This window comes from Daphnia magna, linkage group LG2, assembly GCF_020631705.1.
Source record: "Daphnia magna isolate NIES linkage group LG2, ASM2063170v1.1, whole genome shotgun sequence".
Lineage (NCBI taxonomy): Eukaryota > Metazoa > Arthropoda > Branchiopoda > Diplostraca > Daphniidae > Daphnia > Daphnia magna.
This window is the reverse complement of record NC_059183.1, coordinates 1,058,597-1,082,194: the sequence shown is the minus strand read 5'-3', so window position 1 is coordinate 1,082,194 and position 23,598 is coordinate 1,058,597. Positions and strand designations below refer to the sequence as shown.

The 23,598-nt window shown below is 42.2% G+C and overlaps 5 protein-coding genes across 7 annotated transcripts; 3 read left to right on the top strand and 2 right to left on the bottom strand.

Annotated features, from left to right (window-relative positions):
• LOC116916948 (pre-mRNA-splicing factor ATP-dependent RNA helicase DHX16) lies at positions 1-3,693 on the bottom strand. Its single transcript, XM_032922263.2, has 6 exons — positions 3,054-3,693; positions 2,464-2,994; positions 2,120-2,388; positions 1,845-2,054; positions 1,422-1,778; positions 1-1,351 (listed from the first exon to the last, which is right to left on the bottom strand). Exons 1-6 carry the CDS (start codon positions 3,559-3,561, stop codon positions 185-187), a joined length of 3,042 nt encoding a protein of 1,013 aa, XP_032778154.1. The 5' UTR covers positions 3,562-3,693; the 3' UTR covers positions 1-184.
• Positions 3,694-3,917: 224 nt separating this feature from the next.
• Positions 3,918-4,990, top strand: LOC116916950 (centrosomal protein 43). The gene is made up of 4 exons (XM_032922265.2): positions 3,918-4,080; positions 4,139-4,192; positions 4,257-4,605; positions 4,658-4,990. The coding sequence occupies exons 1-4, from the start codon at positions 4,000-4,002 to the stop codon at positions 4,861-4,863; spliced, it is 690 nt and encodes a 229-aa protein (XP_032778156.1). The 5' UTR covers positions 3,918-3,999; the 3' UTR covers positions 4,864-4,990.
• Positions 4,991-5,623: 633 nt separating this feature from the next.
• On the top strand, positions 5,624-7,055 carry LOC116916949 (carbonyl reductase [NADPH] 1). The gene is made up of 4 exons (XM_032922264.2): positions 5,624-5,784; positions 5,860-6,383; positions 6,476-6,693; positions 6,754-7,055. Exons 1-4 carry the CDS (start codon positions 5,761-5,763, stop codon positions 6,876-6,878), a joined length of 891 nt encoding a protein of 296 aa, XP_032778155.2. The 5' UTR covers positions 5,624-5,760; the 3' UTR covers positions 6,879-7,055.
• A 192-nt stretch (positions 7,056-7,247) lies between these two features.
• On the bottom strand, positions 7,248-8,667 carry LOC116916952 (coiled-coil domain-containing protein 28A). Of its 3 annotated transcripts, none has more exons than XM_045170068.1 (4): positions 8,238-8,667; positions 7,920-8,146; positions 7,603-7,734; positions 7,248-7,532 (listed from the first exon to the last, which is right to left on the bottom strand). In XM_045170068.1, exons 2-4 carry the CDS (start codon positions 8,140-8,142, stop codon positions 7,321-7,323), a joined length of 567 nt encoding a protein of 188 aa, XP_045026003.1. In that variant the 5' UTR covers positions 8,143-8,146; positions 8,238-8,667; the 3' UTR covers positions 7,248-7,320. The 3 variants fall into 3 exon arrangements, with proteins under 3 accessions (XP_045026003.1, XP_032778161.1, XP_032778160.1); XM_032922270.2 differs by having other exon boundaries at positions 7,603-7,683; positions 8,222-8,661; XM_032922269.2 differs by having other exon boundaries at positions 8,222-8,511.
• Positions 8,668-14,795: 6,128 nt separating this feature from the next.
• On the top strand, positions 14,796-22,599 carry LOC116916947 (toll-like receptor 6). The gene is made up of 4 exons (XM_032922262.2): positions 14,796-16,385; positions 16,741-18,567; positions 20,408-20,471; positions 20,546-22,599. The coding sequence occupies exons 1-4, from the start codon at positions 15,985-15,987 to the stop codon at positions 22,205-22,207; spliced, it is 3,954 nt and encodes a 1,317-aa protein (XP_032778153.2). The 5' UTR covers positions 14,796-15,984; the 3' UTR covers positions 22,208-22,599.
• The last annotated feature ends 999 nt before the right edge of the window (positions 22,600-23,598 follow it).

The following is a 23,598-nucleotide window of genomic DNA, read 5'->3' as shown; positions in this document are numbered from 1 at the left end:
TAGAAAAAAAAACTGTATTTTAATCGGCCCAAAACAATCACAAGGTGGCAAAATAACACTGATAAAACCATAGGGCGGCAGGGATCCAACCTTATAATATTACGTGTTGCTATATTCATGATCACTCAAAACGATGAATAAAAGAGCGAAATTTTCACAATCAAATTCAACGGATCTTCACAGCTCAATGATCACCCAATTCCGCTCGTGACTTGCCTTTGTTTTTGGGCATTTTGCGTGTGGTTGTGTCTTCCAGGTCCTTGGCTTTGTAGTAGTGGGGAGCTACTTCCAGTAGCCAACTATTTTCGATTTGAATAACTTGCCTCATGTACTCTTTCGTAGTAAATACAAGTTCATGATAGATGAGCCAACGAGGAAGTTCTTCAAACATTGAACTGTTTGGATGGATGAGCACAGTTTGGTTGTGTTTGACTGTCTTGTATCCGCCCGTCTTTGACAAACGCGATGTGTTATAGAAGAAGCCAGCCGTAACTGCCTTACCGATGGCTACCAAATCGTCTTTATTGGAAACCATATCAATTTCCACTCGCTCCACCAAGCCGACTAGCTGTTCTCTGACGTCCCTAGCCCGTCTCATTGACCGATGCTGGATAAAGTTTTCAAAGCACCATTGTGTTGAAAAATCCGTGTCCACCCATTGGTTGTAAACGTTAAGCAATGTAAAATGGTCGCCTCCAGGTGAGAAGAAATTTTTGCGAGCCGTGTCGGCGTGAATTGCTTTATCTTTAGGTCGATAGAAAACCGCACTGTTGACTGAAAGCATGGCAGCAATGGTGACGATCTCCTCAGAACATTTGTACTTTTCCGAAGCTAGGAGCATTTTAGCCATCATTGGATCAACTGGAAATTCAGCCATCCGACGACCCAACTTGGTCAACTCGCCCATATGGTTCAGGGCGCCTAAAGCGTAAAGTTGTTCAAGCGCCAAAGCCAACGTCTCGTGCGGGGGTGGGTCCAAAAAGTCAAAATGGATTAGATCGTTGATACCGAGTGACTTGAGCAGCAAAACGACGTTGCCTAAGTTAACTCGTTGGATTTCTGGTACGGTGTTCTCTTCGAGTTCATGCTTGTACGCCCACGCTGTGTATAAGCGAAAGCATTTGCCAGCTGCAACACGTCCAGCTCGCCCTGCTCGTTGGTTAGCTGACGCTTTAGAAATTGGAACAACGACTAAGGATTCCATTCCCGTTCGCGCATTGTATGAATTTTGCTTGCAAAATCCTGGGTCAATTACGAAGATGATGTTGTCAATAGTTAAAGACGTTTCTGCGATATTCGTTGCCAAAATGCACTTTCTGGCACCGGGAGGAGTCGGCTCGAAAATTTTTGCCTATAAGTATTAAAGTAAAAGCAGATTTAAAAAACATGGAATTTAAAACTCAAAACCTAGGTGAACAAACCTGCATATCTGACGGTAAATTGGCATAGATAGGTAGAATCAGCAATTCTTTTATCCTTGTGCCTAGTCGTCGGGTCCGTTCTGTCAGGCTCTCCAGTGCAGTTTCAATTTCTTCTTGGCCGGTAAGAAAGACAAGTATGTCACCCGCATCTTGAGTGACATGAATTTGTAGAATTGTGACCACACAAGCATCGATATAGTCCGCTTCGGGTGCTTTAGTGTAAAATATTTCTACAGGAAACCTTCGGCCAGGGATTCGAAAGATAGGGGCTTCGTCAAAGAAATCGGAAAATTTTTCAGCGTCCAATGTGGCACTGGAAATAAGCAACTTCAAATCAGGTCGGAAACGTGCGATATCCTGTAGACAATGATAACGAGTCACGTCGATGTTACATCATGGTAAATATGGACCGTAATGGCTTACTTTAATCAGACCAAAAAGAATATCGGTATGAAGCGTTCGCTCATGGGCTTCGTCGATGATCATGACACTGTAGCTCTGTAAATCGGGTTCAGAGAGAAATTCACGCAACAGCATACCGTCTGTCATGTACTTGATAACAGTTCTTTCTGATGTGCAATCTTCAAATCGAATACTGTAGCCTACTTCGTTACCAAGTTTCTTTCCCATTTCCTGTGGATGAATATAATTTAATAAACGATTTGGTTTAAAGTGACAATTTTCCACTAAGCTCATACCTGAGCTACACGAGCAGCAACGCTCATGGCAGCAACTCGACGAGGCTGTGTGCATCCAACCTTTTTGCCGTCTTTGCAATATCCTGCTTCGTAAAGATATTGCGGGATTTGTGTTGTTTTTCCTGAGCCCGTCTCTCCTTCTACAATCAAAATTTGATGTTCTTCTACTGCTTGCAGTAAATCTTCACGAAATGGGAATATCGGTAAAGATTTCCTTGTTTCTTGCAATGACATTTTCTTCTTCTGGATGTCACTTACCTCTGGTTGATCTTAATATTAGAATGTTATATAGAAATGAAGGTCAACACAAGCTAATTTTGCATAGTTTGTATGATTTGCCTCACCTTCGATGCCCTTGGTTCCAGCAAGTTGGTTTGTTTGGACAAAATCAATGGTGTCATCCAATAAAAGGTCATAATCATGAACTTTTCCTTTTTCCTGAAGGCGCTGTTTTGCATCCCTGGCTCCAAAATTCCACTGTGCGGTGGCCATTCGAGCATCTTCCCAAATTCGTTGCTCCGAATGCGGTTGTTTCTCTCGGTCATCTATTTCGACGTATCTATCAGGCATTGCTTTGTCCCGCTTATCGTCGGGCATGTGGTACCGTTGCACCAATTCCAATTCTCGGGCTTTGTCATGCTCTTTGGCAAGGCTGAGAATTTTTTTCTTATACTCGCGATCCTTTCGCTCGCGTTCTGTTAGTTGTTGTTCATCGAATAGGTACTCATCATCAAAAATATCAGCTTCTAATTCAGTGATTTTATCTCCTTTCCGCTTCTCCAAATATTTTCGTCTTGATTCAACTCTAAGTTTGGGAATAATGTTGGCTTTATCTTCAGCCTCCATCTGAAGTCTTTTAGCAGCCTCAGCAAAACCTTCAATAAACAATATGAAGTTAAGATCTCATTAATCAAATAATATGTAAGAAATATACCTTTTCCAACAGTTACCACATTCCTCTGTTTATCTTTATCTTTTAGTTTGAGACGTTCAGAGAACTCATCTCTTTCTTTTAAATCTCTTACTCGTTGCTTTTCATCTTCATCCTCACTGCTGGATTCAGACTTCCTTTTTTCTTTCTTAATTTTCTTGCTAGCAGGTGGTGGTGGAGGAGCCATTGCTTCTTCATCACTGTCTTCCACCAATTTGTATCGTTTGTTTTTTTCAATCATTGCTAATGTAGCTTGCTCTTGCTGCTTTGCAGCAATTCTTTCAAGATTGACTTTGGGGGCTGCTCTGGGAATCTTCCCCCACAGTTCTGTCAAGAAAGTCATGACTTTTGCGTTTGTTACATCAATAGTGTCTGTGCTACGGACTTTCTCGATAAGGTCATTCGCCGACGAACTTTTATGCGCAAGGGACGTCAGAAACTGGGACGTATAGCGGTCACTAAAGTCTAGAATTTCAATTAACTGATCACTAACCCACGTTTCTAGACTCATTTTTAAATTTTATTCAGAAACTAATTCGTAAACAATGCATTAAGAACGTCGAGTCCGTCTGAAACGGTAAGTAGTGAAAAACCCTGGAGAATCTTCCACAATAATGGAAAACGAAGCAGACTAAATGTGAAGCTCAGTCCTAGTGGAGTAGTGGGTAATGGCACACTGGCACAACAAGAGACCAGGAAACAGGAATATAATAGCTGAACTGTTGATTTTTCATGGATATTTTTAGATCTCTGAAACGAAAAAAATGTCCTGATTTATGATTTTATGTTCCAAGAAACTGGATATTTTAAAACCTCAAAATTATTAAACTTTGAATATTTTAGTTCCCACTAAATTTACCAGGTGGCGTGTCACATATCTATAAAATTTGAATTTTCATGTTTAGTTATCGTCACCAACGACAACCGCCAGTTGCAGCCAAACACAAATATGTCAACAGAAGAAGATCCAGAACTAAGGGATTTGATTGCAAAATCTCTAGAAAATAATGGCGTTCTTGGAAAGCTTAGAGTATTAAAGAAATACTTAACTTGTAAGTCGTAACCCCAACGTTTTATTTTTTGTTAAGGCACAGTTACGGGCAAGCACATTTCTGGCTCTAGACCAACAGGAAGACTCCAAGGTTTGGTACAAATTTTTTTATTTAGTTCCCGAATCGTATTAACACCGTCTAATTATATCCTAAGGTTACGTTCCCAAACAGCAATTCAGCTGTACAGGAATTTGTATCAACTAAGCATGGAGCTATCACTATGTCACTCATTCGAGATTTCCTCACCTTATTCAACTTGCAGTTTACTCTAGCAGTGTTTGATCCTGAAACATGTGAAAGTGTTTCATACAAAAGCATGTCAAGATCAGATGTAGCCTCTGATCTTGGGCTAGAAAATGTTAGTCCTGAAGTTCCACTTTTACATGCATTGGTAACCAATTTCATGAAAGAACAAGGGTCCAAGGCTATTCTTGAAACAAAATCAGGAAAACCAACCTCTGCATTAATAGACCATGTAAAAGATAACCTTGTGAATCTTAAAGGTAATAATCTATTCATATTAAACCATAGTATCTTTCTAATAATGATTTCTAGTTAGTAGTGATGATTATGATGAAGATTTCCAGTCATCTTCAGAATCAACACCAAAAAATGAAATCAAAGAGGCCAGTGTGGAGGAAGAGTTAGATGTGTCAGCCTCTGATCTTCTGGCGAGTGAAAGTTCCAATGCAGCAGACACTATGGATAAATCCGCATCAAATTCCTCACTGGGTGTTGCCGACCACGTAGAGAAACTTTGATTTTTGCACAACTACTGAGATTTGTTCGGAAAAAAGTTTATGTATCTTACAAAGCTGTTGAGCATATCTGTTTAAAACGGTAACTGTATTACGGGTGATAATGTCTGATAAAATTGCAAAACCTCAACACAATTTATTTTCGTGATTCTCGTTTAATTTTGAGTAGGAATCTAGTGTTTTTAGCCAAAGTTGAGATCTGACCAAAAAGGCCAAAAGTGAGAAGGATATAGCCTTCTCTGTTTTTCAAAATTTGGCAAATTGGAACATGTCTCAGATTTGAACAAAACTTAACCATTTTGACCGAAATCAAACGGGGATTTCGATTTTTAGGTGAGATTTTGCGTAAGCGAAATGGTTTTCATGGTATGAGCAGAAATCAGCAAGCATGGTTGAATTTTCAAGATTTCCATTTAAAGCGCCCTACTGTCGAATTGACAAATCGACAAATCTTACTTCGAAATGGACCTGATTTTGGTGAGCGCTGCTTAGGATTTCACTTGGGTATTAGTAAGCGAAATGATGCTTACAGTAAACAACTAAACATTACCGTATGATTAATTGCCGCGGATTTTGGGATTTTGGGATCAAGCGGATTTTAACGATTCACAAGCGATTTTTAGTATTAAGTATTGGGGAGAACAAAAGATGCATAGTTCGTGTTAAAAAAAGGAAGTTTTAATAACCTATCTTGTTTTTCTACTATTTTCGTATTTTTACGCGTTTCGGAAGGAAACTGTTTTGCAGTCTTCCTACTGCTCCGTGTGTCTTCTGCTAGCTGTCAAATCGAGAGGGACCTAAAAGGAAGGAGGATACTGCTACCTGCCCTGTCAATCACATAACGATTTTTGTTGTTTTGGGTTTTCAACGTCCTGACATCCTTACACCCAAATTTGAAACATGTCACAAAATCGAGTTGCCGTGGTAATATTCTTTATTATGCTACCTTATGATCTGGGTTACGCTGATACAAATTCGTGTGAATTTGGGAATATTTAGGTAACTGGTTCAAACCAGGGAATCGGTTTCGCCACAGTTAAGGCGCTGTGCTCAGATTTCGAAGGTTCAGTTTACCTCACCTCCCGAAATGAGGAACGTGGCCTAGCTGCTGTTGAAGAATTGAAAAAAATTGGGTTGCAGCCTAAGTACCACCAACTAGACATCAATGATGAGTCAAGTGTGTTACGGTTACGAGATTACTTGAAGGATACATATGGAGGATTGGATGTTCTAGTGAACAATGCCGCCATTCTTTTACCTTTTAAAGAAGGCATGTCTGATGACATTTTTGCTGAACATGCTTGCACTGTCATGCAAACAAACTATTTTGACACTCAGCGTGCTTGCAAAATTTTGTTTCCCATCCTTAAACCTCACGCAAGGGTGGTGAATCTTTCCAGCATGTTGGGTCATTTGACACATATTCCAGGTGAAGACTCAGTGGCTGTTAACTTGCGTGCTAAGCTGGCGTCCCCGGATTTAACATACGAAGAACTTGATAGCCTAATGCATAATTTTGTGGAGTAAGTTATACCAAACATACTATAATTACACCATTCAAGTCTACTGTATTGATTGTACAGTTTGATCACTATTTTTGTTTTCTATCAAATAGTGCAGCACAAAAAGGAGAGCATACCAAATATGGTTGGCCTGCAACTGGTTACTACACAACTTACATCGTATCCAAAATAGGTGTTAGCGCCTTAACACGCATCCAGCATAGGGACTTTGAACGTGATTCGCGTGAGGACATTGTCATCAATCACGTACACCCTGGATATGTTTCAACACAAATGTCAGACTACAAAGGAGTCCTTACTCCAGAAAAAGGTATGATAGATAATCCTAATATGAAATAAAAGACTTTTCTCAATCAATACTACCGTCTAGGTGCCGTTGCTCCTTCCTGGTTAGCGCTTCTGCCACCGAATGTGCAAGAACCCAAAGGAGCTTTTGTTTGGTGTGACAAGACAATTGTTGATTGGGTGAAAGGGCCAATGCCTCCTTTGGACTGATAATTAAAGTTGCAAATCTTCATCATTGTGCCTGTGCTGTTCTTCCACCATTTCTTCGTGAAGAGGATGCTTTCGCGTACACTGGCAAGATGAATTAAGGCACATTCCCATTCCCCCCCGTTCTAAACATGTTCTTCCTTGTAGTGTAATACAGTTGGTTGAGGCCTTGAAAGGAAATTATTTTGTCACAAGTTTTGGTTGTTTTTCTGATCGCCTATGGTATATGTCGTCAAAGGTAGTCGAAGGATTTAAAAGTTACAAATCATTATTGAAAACAGTAACGCTTTACAATTGCGCAACCCTAGCGGTTAAGATGATTGTGGAATTATATAAAAATATTAACTTCAAAAAAGAAGTATCATGGAATGATTAAAATGCACCAAAAAATGTAATATCAAATTTGAAAATAATAATCTTGATACTGTACACAGCCATAAGCTTGCTAGTTTGAATCGCTTTGGCTCTGGCTAGAATGTGGATGTAATTGTTCAATGGTTTGGGAGAGGTGTTCCAACGCAGATACTAGTTCATTCATGTTGTCCGACGTCTGTTGAGCGTTAACATCGTGTTGCGCCCCAAGTTCAAAGTGCAATCTCGCCAATTTCTCCTGCTGATCTCTAATAGCCTCCATTTGTTCTGTACTGCAGTGACGACCTAAAATATAACGTATTCTTCAGCTAGCTTTTTCCCAGTATAACACTGAAACCAAATTTTGTAAACTCACCAAATGCCTGGAGTTTTCCAGAATGAAAATCGTTGACTAGCTGGATCAGGGCCGTCTCCATGGATCTCATGTCTGCCACATCTGTGAGGAATGAGTGGGAACTGTGCGAACTTTCTGGGAACAACTCCTTAGCTGACATTTTATAACAAAGAAGCCAACAAAGAAGCGGGGAAAAACAAGCACATAACATGGAGAAAAGAGACACAAATCATAATAAAAAGGCATGCAGCTGACTACAGGTGTGTAGGGGCTAGTTAAATGAAGATCATGCCATGAAGAGAAAAAAAAAAAGATAAAGTACAGACTGCATAACATACCCTTCCTTGGAGGTTTGGGGTGAAATATTTTTGTTCTTTTGGCTTCCCGACTCCATGGTGTTTCCGAGGAAGAATTCTCAGTCAGTGTTCCATCTGAAGAGGCCCCTCTGTGGTTGTGACTAGAAGAGGTGCGGGAAGAACAATCAATTTGTATTTTTACTTCGGGAATTGGATGTGGGCTTTTCTTCGTTCGTTCTCTATTGTTATGATGACTGTCCTCCATGATCCTTGTAATTGATGATAACCAAATTAGATTTTAATAAGAAACTATAGACATTAAAAATGTGTCATTAAACTTTTACTTCAATTTCCAATTACGTCAATTAAGTATGTTGAGCGAAGAAGCTTGTTTCCAGTGAAGCAACTGGAACTGGGACGTGAATGTCAAAATGCCATGTTTATTTACCGTAGTCGGGTGATTTCGAATGATGCCTTTTCTCACTCGAAGGGTTCTGTGGAGGCGATTAATCATCTGTTTTCATCTCTTGCTCTTGTTGTCATCATGAAACGCCCAAGAGAATGTTAAAAGAACGCAACAAGAGACATAGAAATGAAACAAAGAGAAAACATACGAATATCCTACCCTTAAGTTTCTTCTACCAAAAGGAAAAGAGTGCTGAAGGGCAGAGGCTGGGGGGCGTAAGTTCTTGTTAGCGTGTCTGCGCTTATTATTATTGTTGCGCCCTGTCAATTTGAACGGACGAAGGGGAAACTTGTTTACATAAGCTTGGGCTAGATAACAAGCTGACTAGTCTGTGTGCGGGCGCTTCTTGAGAAGAGAATGGATATGGCCCTCGAGAGATGACCTTCCAGCACATTTACTGTGGCCAGGAAGATCTGTTCACAAGCCCGTCATTTGTTTTTTGTTGGTCTTTTCCACGGTGGTTCTTTGAAACGAAAACAGCAAACGGCTAAAGGAAATAACCCGGTACATATCCGAAACACTGTAGCACAACCTTTCGGTTATTGGCCGCAGGTGTTATAGTCAGACGCTTCATTTGCAACCATGGGCATACATGGTGCGTTAAAAGTTGTAGTTTTTCAACCTAGAATGAAACTTTCGTGTGTTGATGTTTTATTAAGCCAATAATCAATACCGCTGAGTTAAATCAACGGATTAAAAGGATTTTAGTAGCAGTAGGTCTAGATGAGCCGTGTAGTAAGGATAACTGTTGGTGAAAAGTCACGTAAATAAACAAACAACTAATGAAATGAAATGTGTTTAATTTTATGTTTAAAAAAATACTAATTCGGCTGATGTGCTCGTATTTCTTTCGACTATAGAACACAGACACGCCATACTTCCATAAATGGAAGGTGTTAACGAAAAAGAAACATGGGCAACCCTATAAATGGCGTGGCAAGCACCAAAGGCGAGAATCTTTTGAATCTCGACACGTCATGCAAAAGGCATCGTTGTTCATTTTCTGAAGTTGTATTATTATAAGCATTCTTTAAATTAACGTGAGCTACGAGGATGCGTGCTATTTGAACGAGGCACCTTTCTTATTTAATCACATCACTCTCATTTGAAGTTTGAAATCGATGCCAAAAAGTATATGATAATGAATAGAGCAGCAAGTATCCAAAGTAACCAGGACTTTAATCACACATGGCCTGCAGACATGCGTGTGTGAAATACGTCAGAGGTTTTTAATATATAGTGCACTGCATATGAGGAACATCCGTAAGCAAAATGAGGACGAAAGGGCAAATGACTCAGCAATTTGCCTTGAAAAATTAAACCCGCTCGTTCTTCTCGTCGAAAGCGACAGCACAATAATTGGACGATCTATAAGTACATTAATAGAAGGACGAGAGGCATGGTGAACTGACGTAACGAGGCAAAGAGACTAGGTCGTATCCGGAGCGTCCAATGAAAGCCAATTTATATTTATCCTCAATTTTCATGTTTCAAATTGATTTTATTTCCCAACGAACGTTTCAAATTGGCAGAAAAATATTCATTTGATGAATAGTTACATCTAACCATCGTGTCTATTAGACAAAGCGGGGGAAAACGTAGGATCAACTTGGGTAGATATCAACGAATATAATCGTGACTGTTCTTTCACTGCTCAGTTTCGCCCTAAATCGTGTACCTCAGCACTATCTGATAAGTTCGTTGCTATATGAATTATACCGCCCAAAAATGCAGATGTGGACGCAAAATATTCCAACGACGAAAAACAGCGTATGTATGATGGATGGTCAGCAAACGATACTAAATATAAAGTGCAGAACTGCGCAACCAAGAATGCGAACACGGGAAAAAGGATCCTGCTCAAGAATTTAAAGTGATACTCATTTATTGTATCGTCGAAAAAGATGGTTGGCCATTGCAGCTAAAAAAAAAAGGTTGAAAAAAAAAATGGGATGCTGACATTGTCATAAATATTGGATGACGCAAGATGGAAGCTGAAGACCGAAGAAAAACCTAGGCTTTTCGTCATCACGCGAGATGAATAACTTATCAGCACAGCATCGTGTTCTATTGTAATTTTGGAATATATTTTTTTTGAAGGGGGTTTGCCTAATTCTTCGCTTTACCTCTGTCCTATATCGATTGTCATTTCCTATTCAAATTTCACACCACACAAAACCCAAAAGTCTGTTAAGTCTTCAGAGGGATTAAATAGCGCCGCGCTGTTATATCTACAGACATACACGGACATTATTTGTTACCAACAGAAAAACAAAAGAAAAAAAAATTCCAAAGACGGTTACATGTACTACGGAGCTGATGGGAAAAACAGCCGCGTTCACAACAATTTTGGCGAGTTAGTCACGTACATAAAGTCGCGTTTTTCTCAACATCACACCAAATTGATCGAATAGCTATAGTCTCTCGTACATGTAACAGCACTCGTTTATCTTCGTGGCTGTCGGCTCTAAAACGTAGACGTCAATTCATTCTCTGTTGCCTGCATATACCGACGTCTTTTTCCTGCTCATCGCAACATTGAATTAACCGCAGCGGTCGCCGTGTGTATACGTGTTTTCTTTTCTTTCGCCTTTTTTTCATATCGTGTCCTCTCGGGAATGTTCTACAACACACAAAGCAGACAACTCACGAAATAAAGAAATGAAACAAACAAAAAACTGTGCAAGACGAAAAAAAAAGAGCCGCAACAGACAAAGTTCTCGTGATAAATGGATCCTAAGTCGACAAGATGGACGTATATATGTGGCATCTCTGTCCTGTATAAAAAAGAATAAAATAAAAACGACTAAAGACAGAATTTTTTTTCCTATAGGTGCATCTCTAGAGGTTACCGCTGCATACGGGGCTATTCATTTATAATTTGTGCGTATGACTATAAATGTATAACGTGCTGCTATATGTGTTATATAGAAACTGGTTTTCATTTTATTTGTTTGGCTTCGTCGCTGCGACCGGCTTCACTCTTAATCTGCGTCATGGTTTAGTCCATCTATTGAGACTGCAATATTCATGTTTGCGCACTCTGTGTGTCTAGACTAAATGTAGACAGCTACGTTATCCTTTGACCCTTTATTCTTGAACACATTTTTCTTTTCGTCAGCCTTGGAAACTGAGAAGAAAGCGGCACTAAAATGCACGTTACTATATAGAAGTATAGTTGGTGAACACGTTGCGAAGATCGTCACGATGAAAAGCTGATGAGCAAAGACACAAGAAGATTCGTGATCGTTTTTTTTTTTCAGGACTCTTTTTGTTGTTGTTTTGGGAATGCACTTTCAAGCTGCCGGCAATGATACCGCCATTAAGAATCAGATTCCCTGATGACCTGTGTAACGTACATTTATACATGTGCACACATAAGAGCTAAAAGAGGGGAGGGAAGAAAAAAAAAGTATATAAGTAAGCATCCGGATGTAGCAGCAGCACACACAAATCGAATCCGTCACGCCATCTTTGCTTGCTCCTATTTTCCTAACAACAGTCGGTAAAAAAAAAAAACTTAAACCCAAGAGCTTTGTGACATTGAGTTGACCTTAGGACGATGGCTCCGCTGGAGCAAAAAAAAGGCGAAAGTTAAAAGAGAAAACCATGAAAAGTCGAGAGCAAGAAAAACGAGAATACATTTGACGCAGCAGACAATTTGCAACAACAATGAATAACAGAGTGTAAGACGACGTGTGCTCTACACTTTTGAAAATTGTGCAACATAAAGAACGAAGCGGGAGGCCAGCACTCTGATAAGCGACTGTACACACCACATTATGCAAAGACCTTGTGAACGATTCTCTTCTTATTTCAGAAGAGAGAAAAAGAATGAGAGTTATATATACGTGCGGTTTATCTCCCGTCTGCGAGGAGTCTGCCATCATCGACACGGTGCGCCATTCAAACTTCTTTCTTCTTTCACTGTAACCATCATTTTATTACACCGAGGGCTTTCATTCTTTTTTGTTATTATAGATGCTCTCCATGTTTGTATAGGTTTCTTTCTTTTTTCTTTTTTTTACGACCGAGGCGTAAACGCACATAAATAATGATATAATATTAGAGATATATATATGTAGACCGCAGTTGTTGGGTTCATACTCGTGTTGGTTCTTCACTGTTATATGGCGGTCTATAGCTATATGGGGGGGTCATAATATCTCAAGGGGTTCGTCTATATGCTCCTGCTGCGTGAGCGTGTCTATATGTGTGTCGGACACAAAGTCGATTCTACAAACCAAACCAGGGGTGTGTCGCTGTGCTTCTGCTCTCTCACTGTTTTCGATATATACATGGGTATAAGGAGACACAAAAAAGCTCTCGACTGTTAAGAAGTCTTTGGTGTGACGGGGACATCCGATTGGATGGAAAACAAAGAAAAAAGGATTCGTCAAATAACGCTTTAGGCTTCGTGCTGTTTTTTAAAGAAGATGATTTATCGCACAGAACAATGAGACGGGCTAATCAGACGACTTTACTAAGAAATACGAGAACGTTATGCAAGTGGAATAGCATCACAGCGCGTTATTATGAACGAACATCAATCGAAATTTTTTTCTTTAAACAGCGACACCATCACTTGTTTTTTTTAAATTTCTTATTCCCAACTTCAAAGAGAGAACAAGTTTTACACGCACAAAAAGAGAAAGTGTACGACGCGCTACTTCAAAAGTCATACAGATCCTTCGTTGCCCGCATTGAACACCAAAAATAGGGAAGAAAAAACTGCGCGATAAAGCTATATAATGAAAGAGAAAAATTGTATTATTCATAAGTATATATGTATGTGTGTGTGTGTGTGTGTAATAATATGAAAAGGTTTGTCATCAACGCGGCTGCACGCGCCCCTCTAACGCAGTGACTCGTAGATAAGAACCTCAGGGTTTTTGTACGCGCTCGTCGACTGTTAACAATCGAGTTAAGAGGGCTCGACGTCTTTCGCTGTATATCCTTGCTGGTTATAACTTGACAAAGGTTTTTTTCCCTCTTTTTCTTTTAGCTCTCTAACTAGCGCGCACATGTGTGTGTTACGAGTTTTTCGTAAAAAAAGGGAGAGACCGTCGTGCTGATTGAGGTCCTGAGCTTTTTCCTTCTTGCACACACATCGACTAACAGGGACCGCCGTTAGTTTGGAAATGTAACACGTATGTAGATAGTGTGTGTGTGTGTGTGTCTAACTCCCCCTCTCTATATAGCGTGAGACCGCCGACGAAAAAGTTCAAATGTTGCTGAGCTCTCTCTCTCTTCTATAATTGAATTTAGGATTATCATTTTCCTTTAACTTATTAGTCCTGTCCTTTTTCGAAATTTGACACGTTTTTTTTTCCTTTTCCAACTTGCCTTTTACTTGTTCGGCTTATTCTAATCACAGTTATCACATTTAATTTTTCCGAGTGTTATTCTCCGCTTTTTCTTCAAATGTTTAGAATTTGATACTTTTCCCATTGTGAGTTTACAGACTTTTGTTAAGAAGAAAAAAGGAGGCGGGTTGGGATTTTAAAAGGAAACAGGTGCATTGATTGAAGCACACACGATGCGGCGTGTATATAAAGAAATAAAGGCGGACAGTTTCTAGATTATACGTAGGAATATTCAACAATAAAAAAGAAAAAGTAAACACACAATCGATTGAATTCCGCAGCCTCCTCGTTGTTCGACGAACAAGATCATGCCGCACGTCCCCAAAACTTGTGCCATTGTTCGTTAACGTTGTTGTTGTTGTTGTTCCGAGAGTAGACGTTATTCCCTTTTATTTTGGCCCTATATACCATTGGCTAGCCGGCGTTAGTGACTTTGATTGATGCGAACTCACTCTCTTTTTTTGTGACAATGCGACTAGTGTCAACTCGATTGGACGGAAGAAAAAGAGTTAGTTCAGAGAAGGGGGGTAGGCGGACGTCGTCCATCCGTCCTTTCGCCTCGTAGATAATAAAAGAGCAGCAGAAAAGAAATGGGTCGCAAACGTCAACGTCCAGTGGCTTTAAACCCAAACTTTTCTCTCCTCCGTCTTTTTCAATTTTCGAATACAACAACAAATCGAAAAATATATAAAAAATACCCGACTTGAAATGTCGTGAAAAAAAAAGTTGACAGTTTTCCCTCTTCCAGAAGACTAACAAAAAGTTCCATTCGTATAAAATACACAAGCCTATACGCTGTACCGTATATTCTATGTCCGCATATTGTTCAGCGGGGGGTCCAAGCGGCTCGCTCTTATGGGTTAACTTTAAAATAAAATAAAAGGAAAAATAAAAATACGAAACTAGGAAAAAGCTTTGAAATATCTCTCCCTCTCCACCATCTCTTCGGGGGGATTTTGTGTGTGTGTGTGTGCGCGCTGTTGGATAGAAGGAGGAGGGTCGTCAATAACAAGGGCTAAACCCTCCAGAGTTTCTGCCGCTGCGCCGCATCCCTCCGCCTTGTTGGGAAGTCAGAACGAGAGACGGATCTCTCTCTCATTCGGTGTGCCGCCATCGTCGGTGATAGACGTCTGTTTGATAGAGTGACCGCCATCATCTTTTCCTTTTCCCAACAGCCAAACCCTGTGCACGCACACAACTCATCATCAACGACCCCGTGTGTACACACAACTCGCTGTGTGTTTCGTGATTCCCGACCGCCCACTTTTTTTTTTTTCCCGTCGTTGAATTACCTTTTTTTTTTCTTCTTACTTCTCAGTTGGTCGGTGTCTGATGATTGCTGTTTGCGTGGCAGTGTTGGTTTTTTCTGCTCGTTCACTTGTTTAATTTTGTTGTATTTATTTTTTTTGGTTTCGCCCGCTGTTGGCGTTATCGTTGCTGGGCAATTATCGCGTTGAAAATTGTGTGTTGATGACCGGATCGTGTGTTTGTGTGTTTTCGACGAAAAAAGTTGGATGTGAACGGGTGAAAGTTTTGTGGAAATGCGACGACCCAATGGCTCTTTGGGCCGCATCCCTTCACCTTGTTATTCGCCAGAGAGCTGCTGTTGCACCAGCAACACACGGCTGATGCTCCTCTTGCCCATTGTCGTGTGAAATTCAATAGCCGTGTAAAGAGTGGAGCCAGCCAAAGCTGTTTGGGTCCTTTTCATACGCGCCCCCCTGTTATTTCAGTAGTTTTTTGTACGTTTTTTTAAAAGCCCAGGCCCTTATTCTTTATCTTTAGCAACGGTGCAGATGGCAGTTTAATGTGACCGGCCCGATCCCTATCCGATATTATAAAGATAATCTTCAAAAAAAAAAAAAAACTCTTGACAATAACAGAAAAATAGAACCCCCCCTCGAAAAAAAAAAAAACTTTCAAAAAGACACAAAAGAATTAAATGTAAATGACGCGGAGGAAATAAAAAAAAATACTGACAAAAGGACAAACCACCCACGGGAGGAAAAGATCTTGATGTGATAAATCGACGTCATAATTCACGTTCAAAAAATTTTGAAAGAAAAAAAAAAAATTTATAAGTCGAGACAACAAGAAGACATTCCAAAGAGCTTCCTAGGCAGCAGCAACGCATTGAAAAGGAAGAGAATAAGAGGCGCACATCCCAACATTCTAAAAACCTTTATTTTTTGCGTTCTTACAAGTCATATTGCGAGTGCCGTGCGCAAGAGTGGGAAAAACATTCAAAGAACAATTCAACCAAAAAAAAAAGGATATGGCCGCCATGAAGAGGAAACGATCCGCAAAAAGCAACAACGGCCATCATCTCGGCGTCGTTGAAACAGGCCGGAATTGTTATTTACTATGCTGGTTGGCCATTGGAGTCACACTGTGCGGCGCCAGTTTCCATTATGAAGCGCCGTCAGATTGCCAATGGACGTTGATGAATTCGTCAATGTCTTTATCGAATTCAATGTCGTCGAGCGGTGGAACAGGCGCCGGATCGACGGGTCATTCGGCTCTGCCAATCGCCGGCCTCGGTCCTAACGACGTGGCACTCCATTGCCGACTGCGTACCATCAACAGTCAATTCGATCAGACCAATTTCTCTGTGGTACCGCGTGAACACACCGCTTCCCTCACGATCGAATGCAGTGATTCGCTACTCTACCAAAGGTAAGGCGAAAAAAAAGAAAGAAAAACTTCATTATACATTCAATTACCTCTTCGTCGGAGAGAGTAATAAAAAAAAAGGAAAAAAAAGTTCGATCTCGTCTCTTTCAATTTGACGAAATAATTCAATATCCGTGCTCGAAAGGAGACGTTAACTTCATTCATCATGTACGATTGAAATCTAATCATTTCGTGAAAAAAAGAAAAAGAGAGAGAAATGAAAATCTTTTGATTTCGACACTGAGTCAATGATTTATCGATTAAGCATTTACACGTGAGCGTTTGTTTTCTATTCAAAAAAAAAAAAAATTAATAAATCAAAAAACACTGACATTTTTGTTTTTGTTGTTCCGTTAAGCTTTCTGCATCCGCACAGCTTCAGTCATTTGCACCACCTGCGTCAACTGGCCATCGATTACTGCAAGCTGGGCCAGCTGGCTCGCGGAGTGTTTCACGGCTTGCGCGATCTTCGATCGTTGGCTATTCGATCGCACAACGACGTCTGGCCGGCTATGAATCTGGACTTGAGTCGCGACAGCTTAGCTCACGATATTGGCCAGCTGGAAAGGCTGGATCTCAGTCGCAACAATATACTGACCTTCCGCAATCAGCTGTTTTGCGACCTGACCAATCTGCAGTTCCTCAACGTCAGTCACAATCGGCTGGCCGATTTGCACGATTTGGGATTGAATTTTGAAACGATCGATTCGGACCAAAGTGCTTCCACTCCGCCCAGCTCGACATCAGTGGCTCCCGGATATTGTCCGACTCCGTTGACGACGGTGGACGCATCGTACAATCAGCTGACGGCGCTGACAAGCCGCGGAGTGGCAGCCCTGCGCCACTTGCGCATTCTCAAACTGGACCACAATAAAATCCAGCATCTGGATGACGGAGCTCTGGGGCCTCTGGAGCAACTCGAACAACTGGACCTGTCCGTCAACCAAGTCGAGAGGATTCCAGAAACATTCCTGACGTCAGCGGCCGCATTGAAGGAGCTCAATTTGAGCAACAACACGTTGTCCGTGCTTCCGGCCGGCGCTTTGTCATCGCAGAGACATTTGGAAGTGTTGCAATTGTCCTGGAATCGACTCACTTTGTCGAACGGAAGCCTATTCGATAACCTGGTGCGTTTGGTCGTGCTGGATTTATCGCACAATCAAATCGGTCGCATCCGCCGCCCGCTCTTCAAGGACTTGTACAGTTTGCAAGTTTTGAAATTGGATTCAAACGCCATCGAGGCCGTGGAGGCGGGCTCGTTCGCTTCGCTGAGCAATTTGCATACGCTCGACTTGTCGGATAATAAATTAGCCTTCATCGAGAGCCATTATTTCAACGGTCTATTGGTGTTGAATCAATTGAAACTCAATGGAAATTGGCTGGTCGGATTGGACGGCGAAACGTTCCGCAATTGTTCCAATTTGGAAGAGCTCCACCTGCAAGATAATCGACTGGAACGGTTGCCTTCCAGCTTCCAAACGCTGACTCTGTTGAAAACACTGGACCTGTCGCATAATCGCATCCGGTTCATCAACGCCACTTCGTTGAGGGGACTCAAGAATTTGCATCATCTGAGGCTATCAGGCAATCAAATCAAGACGATCCGACAGGCTTCTCTTCCGCCGCTGGGATTGCTGAAAAGCCTGGACGTGTCGCATTCGTCGTTGCAGACGGTAGAGAGGGGCGCGCTGGACGGACTGACCGGATTGGAAACGCTTTACCTTAACGGCAATAATCTGAGTAGCCTGGAACACGTCGTCCAGAATCTTCCGCACTTGACGCGGTTGAACGTATCGGACAACGACCTCCGCTGGTTCGATTACGCTCTTCTACCTACCGGACTGCAGTGGCTCGATTTGCATAAAAATCAAGTGGAAGAGCTGGGCAACTATTTGCGACTGGAGAGCCACCTGAAATTGGAGACCCTGGACGCCAGTTACAACCGGATCGCGTCCATTGGAGCCTCTTCTTTGCCGCACGGATTGAAAGTGGCCACGCTCAGTGATAACCAAATCAGCGTTGTCGAACCCAACACGTTCGTCGACAAGGCCAATTTATCGCGTGTCGATCTCTACGGCAATCAACTGGTCACGTTGAACCTGAACGCCCTGCGGCTTAGCCCGGACGTCCAAGTCTTGCCTGAATTCTACCTGGGCGGCAATCCATTCCAATGTGATTGCGACATGTAAGTTTTTATTGATTTATTGCTTACAAATCCAGTTGCAGGTAGCTGAGAAAACCATGTGTGTGAATCCATTTTACCTTTAGCCAAGACGTGTGTGTAATTTGACTCTGCCTCCCTTCCTACCCTGCGCGGCACGCGATCCATCCAAAAGTAATTGGAGAACTCTGCTGTATCTCTCAGCTCGTACTTTGAAAAAAGACGGCTGCTGGACACGGTGAACTTGATGCCCTCAAAAGAAACTTGAAACTCTTTAAGCTGCGGAGAGTTTGGAGTGGCCGTTTTTCTTTTCCCTCCCATCGTCTTTAAGTTTGATGATTCGCTTGATTTTCTCTAGGGCAAGCCGAGTGAAATGCCTATTGTTATAAGCCTCTTTCGGCTGTGGGCGAACTGCTTAGGCTGTTGTCTATACACATTCACGATGGTTCTATTGTAATAGGCCTGGAGCTTTTGTCAGATGGCGAAAGCCCGACATTCGTTTACATTCGAGTCGAGAAATTTTGCGACGTTCAACATTTTCATGCGCGTTCTTTTGTTTTCTCGTCGCTCGATAGAGTTTCACTTCGTTCCGCCAACCTTTCCTTTTTGAAAATTCAAACGCGTTGACGATGGGAGAAGAAAAAAAAAATGAAATCATCAAATTTGACAAGAAAAGAGAAGATACGAAGGAGAGAACAATAGGCAAATGTAAAGGCGGGGCTTCCATCTGTAGATGAACTATCGATCGTATACGCAACACAATTGAAGAATCTGTCGACTCCCTATCTCTCTTTCTCTCTTCGCTAACGTATAGCTGCTACTGTCATTCTCTGTCAAGGGGACTGTCACTTTCCAAAGCCCTGCCTTCTTCTTTGGCGTGTCCGTTTCGGGAAAGTCGTGCAAGGATCGATCCTCGCGTTCACGTATTCTCAAACGCGAGAGAGACAACCAACCCTCCTCCCCTTTTTTTTCAGGCTCAGGGGGGCTCTATAGTCCTCAGGACATGCACCATAACTTGTACATATATGCAGTTTGGAATTTAGAAATCCGATCAAAGTGAAGCGTGTATAAAAGTCGACGTGTTGTCACACACAATTCGCAGGGAAAACAAGGGACCCAATCAAGAGAAACAAAGACCAAATAGGATTGAAAAAAATCTATATAAAAAATAAAGTTAACTAGAAAAAGAGAGGGGATTTGTGTGTGTACTGTAGTAGTTTAGGTTGTCGTATAGTATAGCAAGAGTTATATAGTCACCGTCTTATAGACTCTCTTTTTATTTTCTCTCGATCCACTGATGAATCACATAGTCAATCTTTTAAAGGGAAAAAAGAAAGGTTCTTAATTCCTTTGGCAGGGCACTTCATAAAATAAAATAAAATAAAAAAAGCCTTGTACAGAAGGGTCTCCTTGTCCAGGAGCTTTACGGCCTGATACGTTAAAGGACGCCTATATAGACCAATATAAGATTGGATCGCTGCCTTGGCTATCCGATGTTCATTTGGGCCAGGTCGTATATATACCAGAGGATTGGATACGTCGAACTTCTATATAATCCTTGACCTGTTTCAAAGTACAAGAGAAACAAGGGAAAGGAAGGGGGGAAAAGAAAAGGGAGAGTCTTCTAGTTTATAGTCATTAATCAATAAAGACGAGCTGCTTAAAAGACCTAGTACGTACACACGACCAGTTCTTTTCACAGGCAAACTATTAATTTTCATTTGACTTTGTGTGTGTGTGTGTGCGATAAGGAATTTTGGCGATGAAGGCAATTACAAATGGAGGCCAAAGAGTTGTAGGCCAAATGTAAATGATGTTGTGATTTATTAATTTTTGATTAAAAACCATTTTTAAAAAACAACAGGGAATGGCTCCAGCGGATTAACGCACTCAACAATGCCGGCCAATATCCTCGAGCTATGGATTTAGTAAGTTTGAACATAATAATAAACGTTTGAAATAAACGACCTGAATTTGAACAAAATTTGTGTTTTGTCTACAGGATTCCATTTATTGTCGACTGTCTTACGGACGTGGATCACGCTCAGTCACGCCGCTAGTAGAAGCCACTTCATCCGATTTCCTGTGCCCGTACCGGACGCATTGCTTCGCCCTGTGCCATTGTTGCGACTTCGACGCTTGCGATTGCGAAATGACTTGCCCGACCAATTGTTCGTGTTATCACGATCAGTCGTGGTCCACCAACGTAGTCGATTGTTCGGGCGGAGCTGAAATCTTGACCGACATTCCTTCGCGGATCCCGATGGACGCCACGGACGTCTACCTGGACGGAAACAATCTCAGCCAGTTGAGCAATCACGCGTTTATCGGTAAGAAGAACTTGAGGACGTTGTTGCTCAACAACTCGGCTGTTGCCTCTTTGCACAATCACACGTTCAGCGGGCTGAAACGATTGTTGGTCCTCCACCTGGACCGCAATGAATTGACGGAATTGTCCGGCTACGAATTCGAGCCGTTGGAGAACCTGCGCGAACTTTACCTTCAAAACAACAGGATCGCTTTCGTTCACGTCAAAACGTTCGGCCACCTGAGAAGTTTGCAGGTGTTGGATGTGAGCGGCAACCAGCTGGTACGTTACGATGCTGGCCAGCTGTTGACGGCCAACCCTTACCTGCGCTCGCTGTGGCTGGCCGATAATCCGTGGTCGTGTCAATGTGATTTCGTCCGGCCTCTGCGCGATTGGCTCCAATCGACCAGAGCGCAGATCGACGACCAGGACGCCGTCAGCTGTTCGCCGCTCGGATTACAGATCCTGATAGCTAACGAAAGTTGCCCGACTTCGGACGGATCGTCCGTCTTATTGAGCCCTTACCAGCCAGCCGATTGGTGGCTATTAATGGCCGCTACCTTCTCATTGGCGCTGGTTATCCTATCGGCCGGAATTTGCCTGTGCTGCTGCCGCCGCCAATTGCGGCTGTTGCTCTTCAGCCAATGCGGCGTGCGGATGTGTTACAATCACGACGAAGAATCAGCTGACAGCAAACCGTTCGACGCTCTTGTGATCTACAGCGCCAAGGACGACGTCCTGCTCAAAGACACGCTGGCCCGGCTGGAACGCAAGACCTACCAGTTGTGCCTGCAGCACCGGATCGCCGATCACGATCAAGATTTGAACGCTGCCGCTTTAGCTAGCCGGAGGCTGCTCATTTTATTGACAAAGAGCTTCGTGGAGACGGAATGGGGCAAAGCCAACGTGCGCGCACTACTCCGATCGACTTGGCAACCGGCAGCGGCAGCCGTGGGGGTCCGTTCGAGACGCGATCGCGTCATCATTTTACTACCGGAACCGCAGATCGTGCGTGAGATTGACGCCGACCTGGACTTGCATTTGCTGTTGAAGCACAGCCAAGTGGTCGAGTGGAATGCTCGATTCTGCTGGAGTCGACTCTTGTTAGCTCTGCCTCCGCCGAGAGGAGTTTTAGCCCCAGCCGATTGCCATCAGCCGGCCATCAGTCATCCGCAGCAGTCGACTATGCCATCGGCCTATTCCGGCATCATGCCGTCGGCTGGCAATGCGAACGGTGCTGGTCTTGGCTGCACGACGGCCACCAGCAACTACACCGCGGGTGCGACTGCTTCTGCCAGGCACCATCACAAGCTCATCCATCAGCGACAGTTGCCCACTGTTCCGGAAACGATCTGATGAGTCAGTCCTCCCTTTTTTCTTTTCTTTTTTTGGGGTGGGTAGCTTGTTCCTCCTTTCTTATTCAGCCAATGATGTATCACGTTTCCTTATACCCAGCTTTTTTTTTTTTCTATCCATTATGATATACACTCATCATTTTTTTTTCTTTTATATTCTTCTTTCCGGAAGGAATCCCCTTCGTATATTAGAGACTATGTTGTGCTTGCCAACTCCTTAACGATCTACCTAGCCGTTTTTTTGATTTAACGAGCCCAATCATTGTTGCAATTGAAACTGCTCTACGTAGCACCATTTGATGATCTTAAAACAAAGGAAGAAGTGTGTAAGACAGGATATACCCAGATTTAAAGCGAGCAAAGACGAAATAAAAATGTGTACATTGTAAGATACATCGAAAACACAGCCGCAATTTCATTTCATTCCCCCTACCGAAAAGGAGAGGGAGTTGGGATTAAAGCGTCGATCATTCAAGCGGATGTAAAACATTTGAAGCGAACCAGATCTATTATGGGCGATAGGATATAAAGAGGGGAGATTTTCCTTTTTTTTTTAAAGAATCCTGGGGCAGCTGCCTGAACTGTCTAGTCGGATCGAATGTCTCTACTTTATTTTCTAAACTATTACATTTCCCCCTTTCAAAAAAATAAAATATTACATAATAGCGCTATGGACAAGGTGACGACAACCTACCCAAGTTGATTCAATACATAATGTTTTTCTGTATATCTTAACATTTAAAAAGAGCGCACAACTCTGGCAGCTTGTGTATTGAAAAAGAGCAGCAGGGCTGCACATCAGATACGGTCCCTCCTTTCTTTTTATGTTCACAAATTTAAGCTCCCCATTTTTTTTGAATCGAAATCGTTTTTAATTCGTGTGGACGGACGCCATCGATATCAAACCGTTTACATCCATTTTTTTGTGTCCTCTTTTAATATTCCCCCCCATCTTTTGTTGTCTGCGTTGAAAGATTTTTTAAAAATGGGGAATACATTTCCCCTTTTATCGAATCGACAGTTCGTCCCCATCGTCGATCAATACAATTGTCGCTCTGTTTTTACGAGAGGCCCACCGAAAGCCACTAGACACATTCATAAGCCACATAAGGGGTTACAACTGCTGCCTTGTGCGGTCTATTAATTCATCTGTATATATAAGAAACTGGCCGTGCTGTGTGTATTATATCCGTTTGAATATTCGTCTGGACGGACGACCCTTCTCGGTCGACCGTGCAAAAGAGAAATCGATTGTCCGGGAGCAGAGCAGCAGAAGAGATGCGGGGAGGAGAGAAACTGCATGAAAAGGGGGGGACATTTGTGATGGCCAAAGGCGCGTGCACACAGTTTTCTTCTTCTTCAAGTCGGTAGGGTCTGTCAAGCTAATCAGTC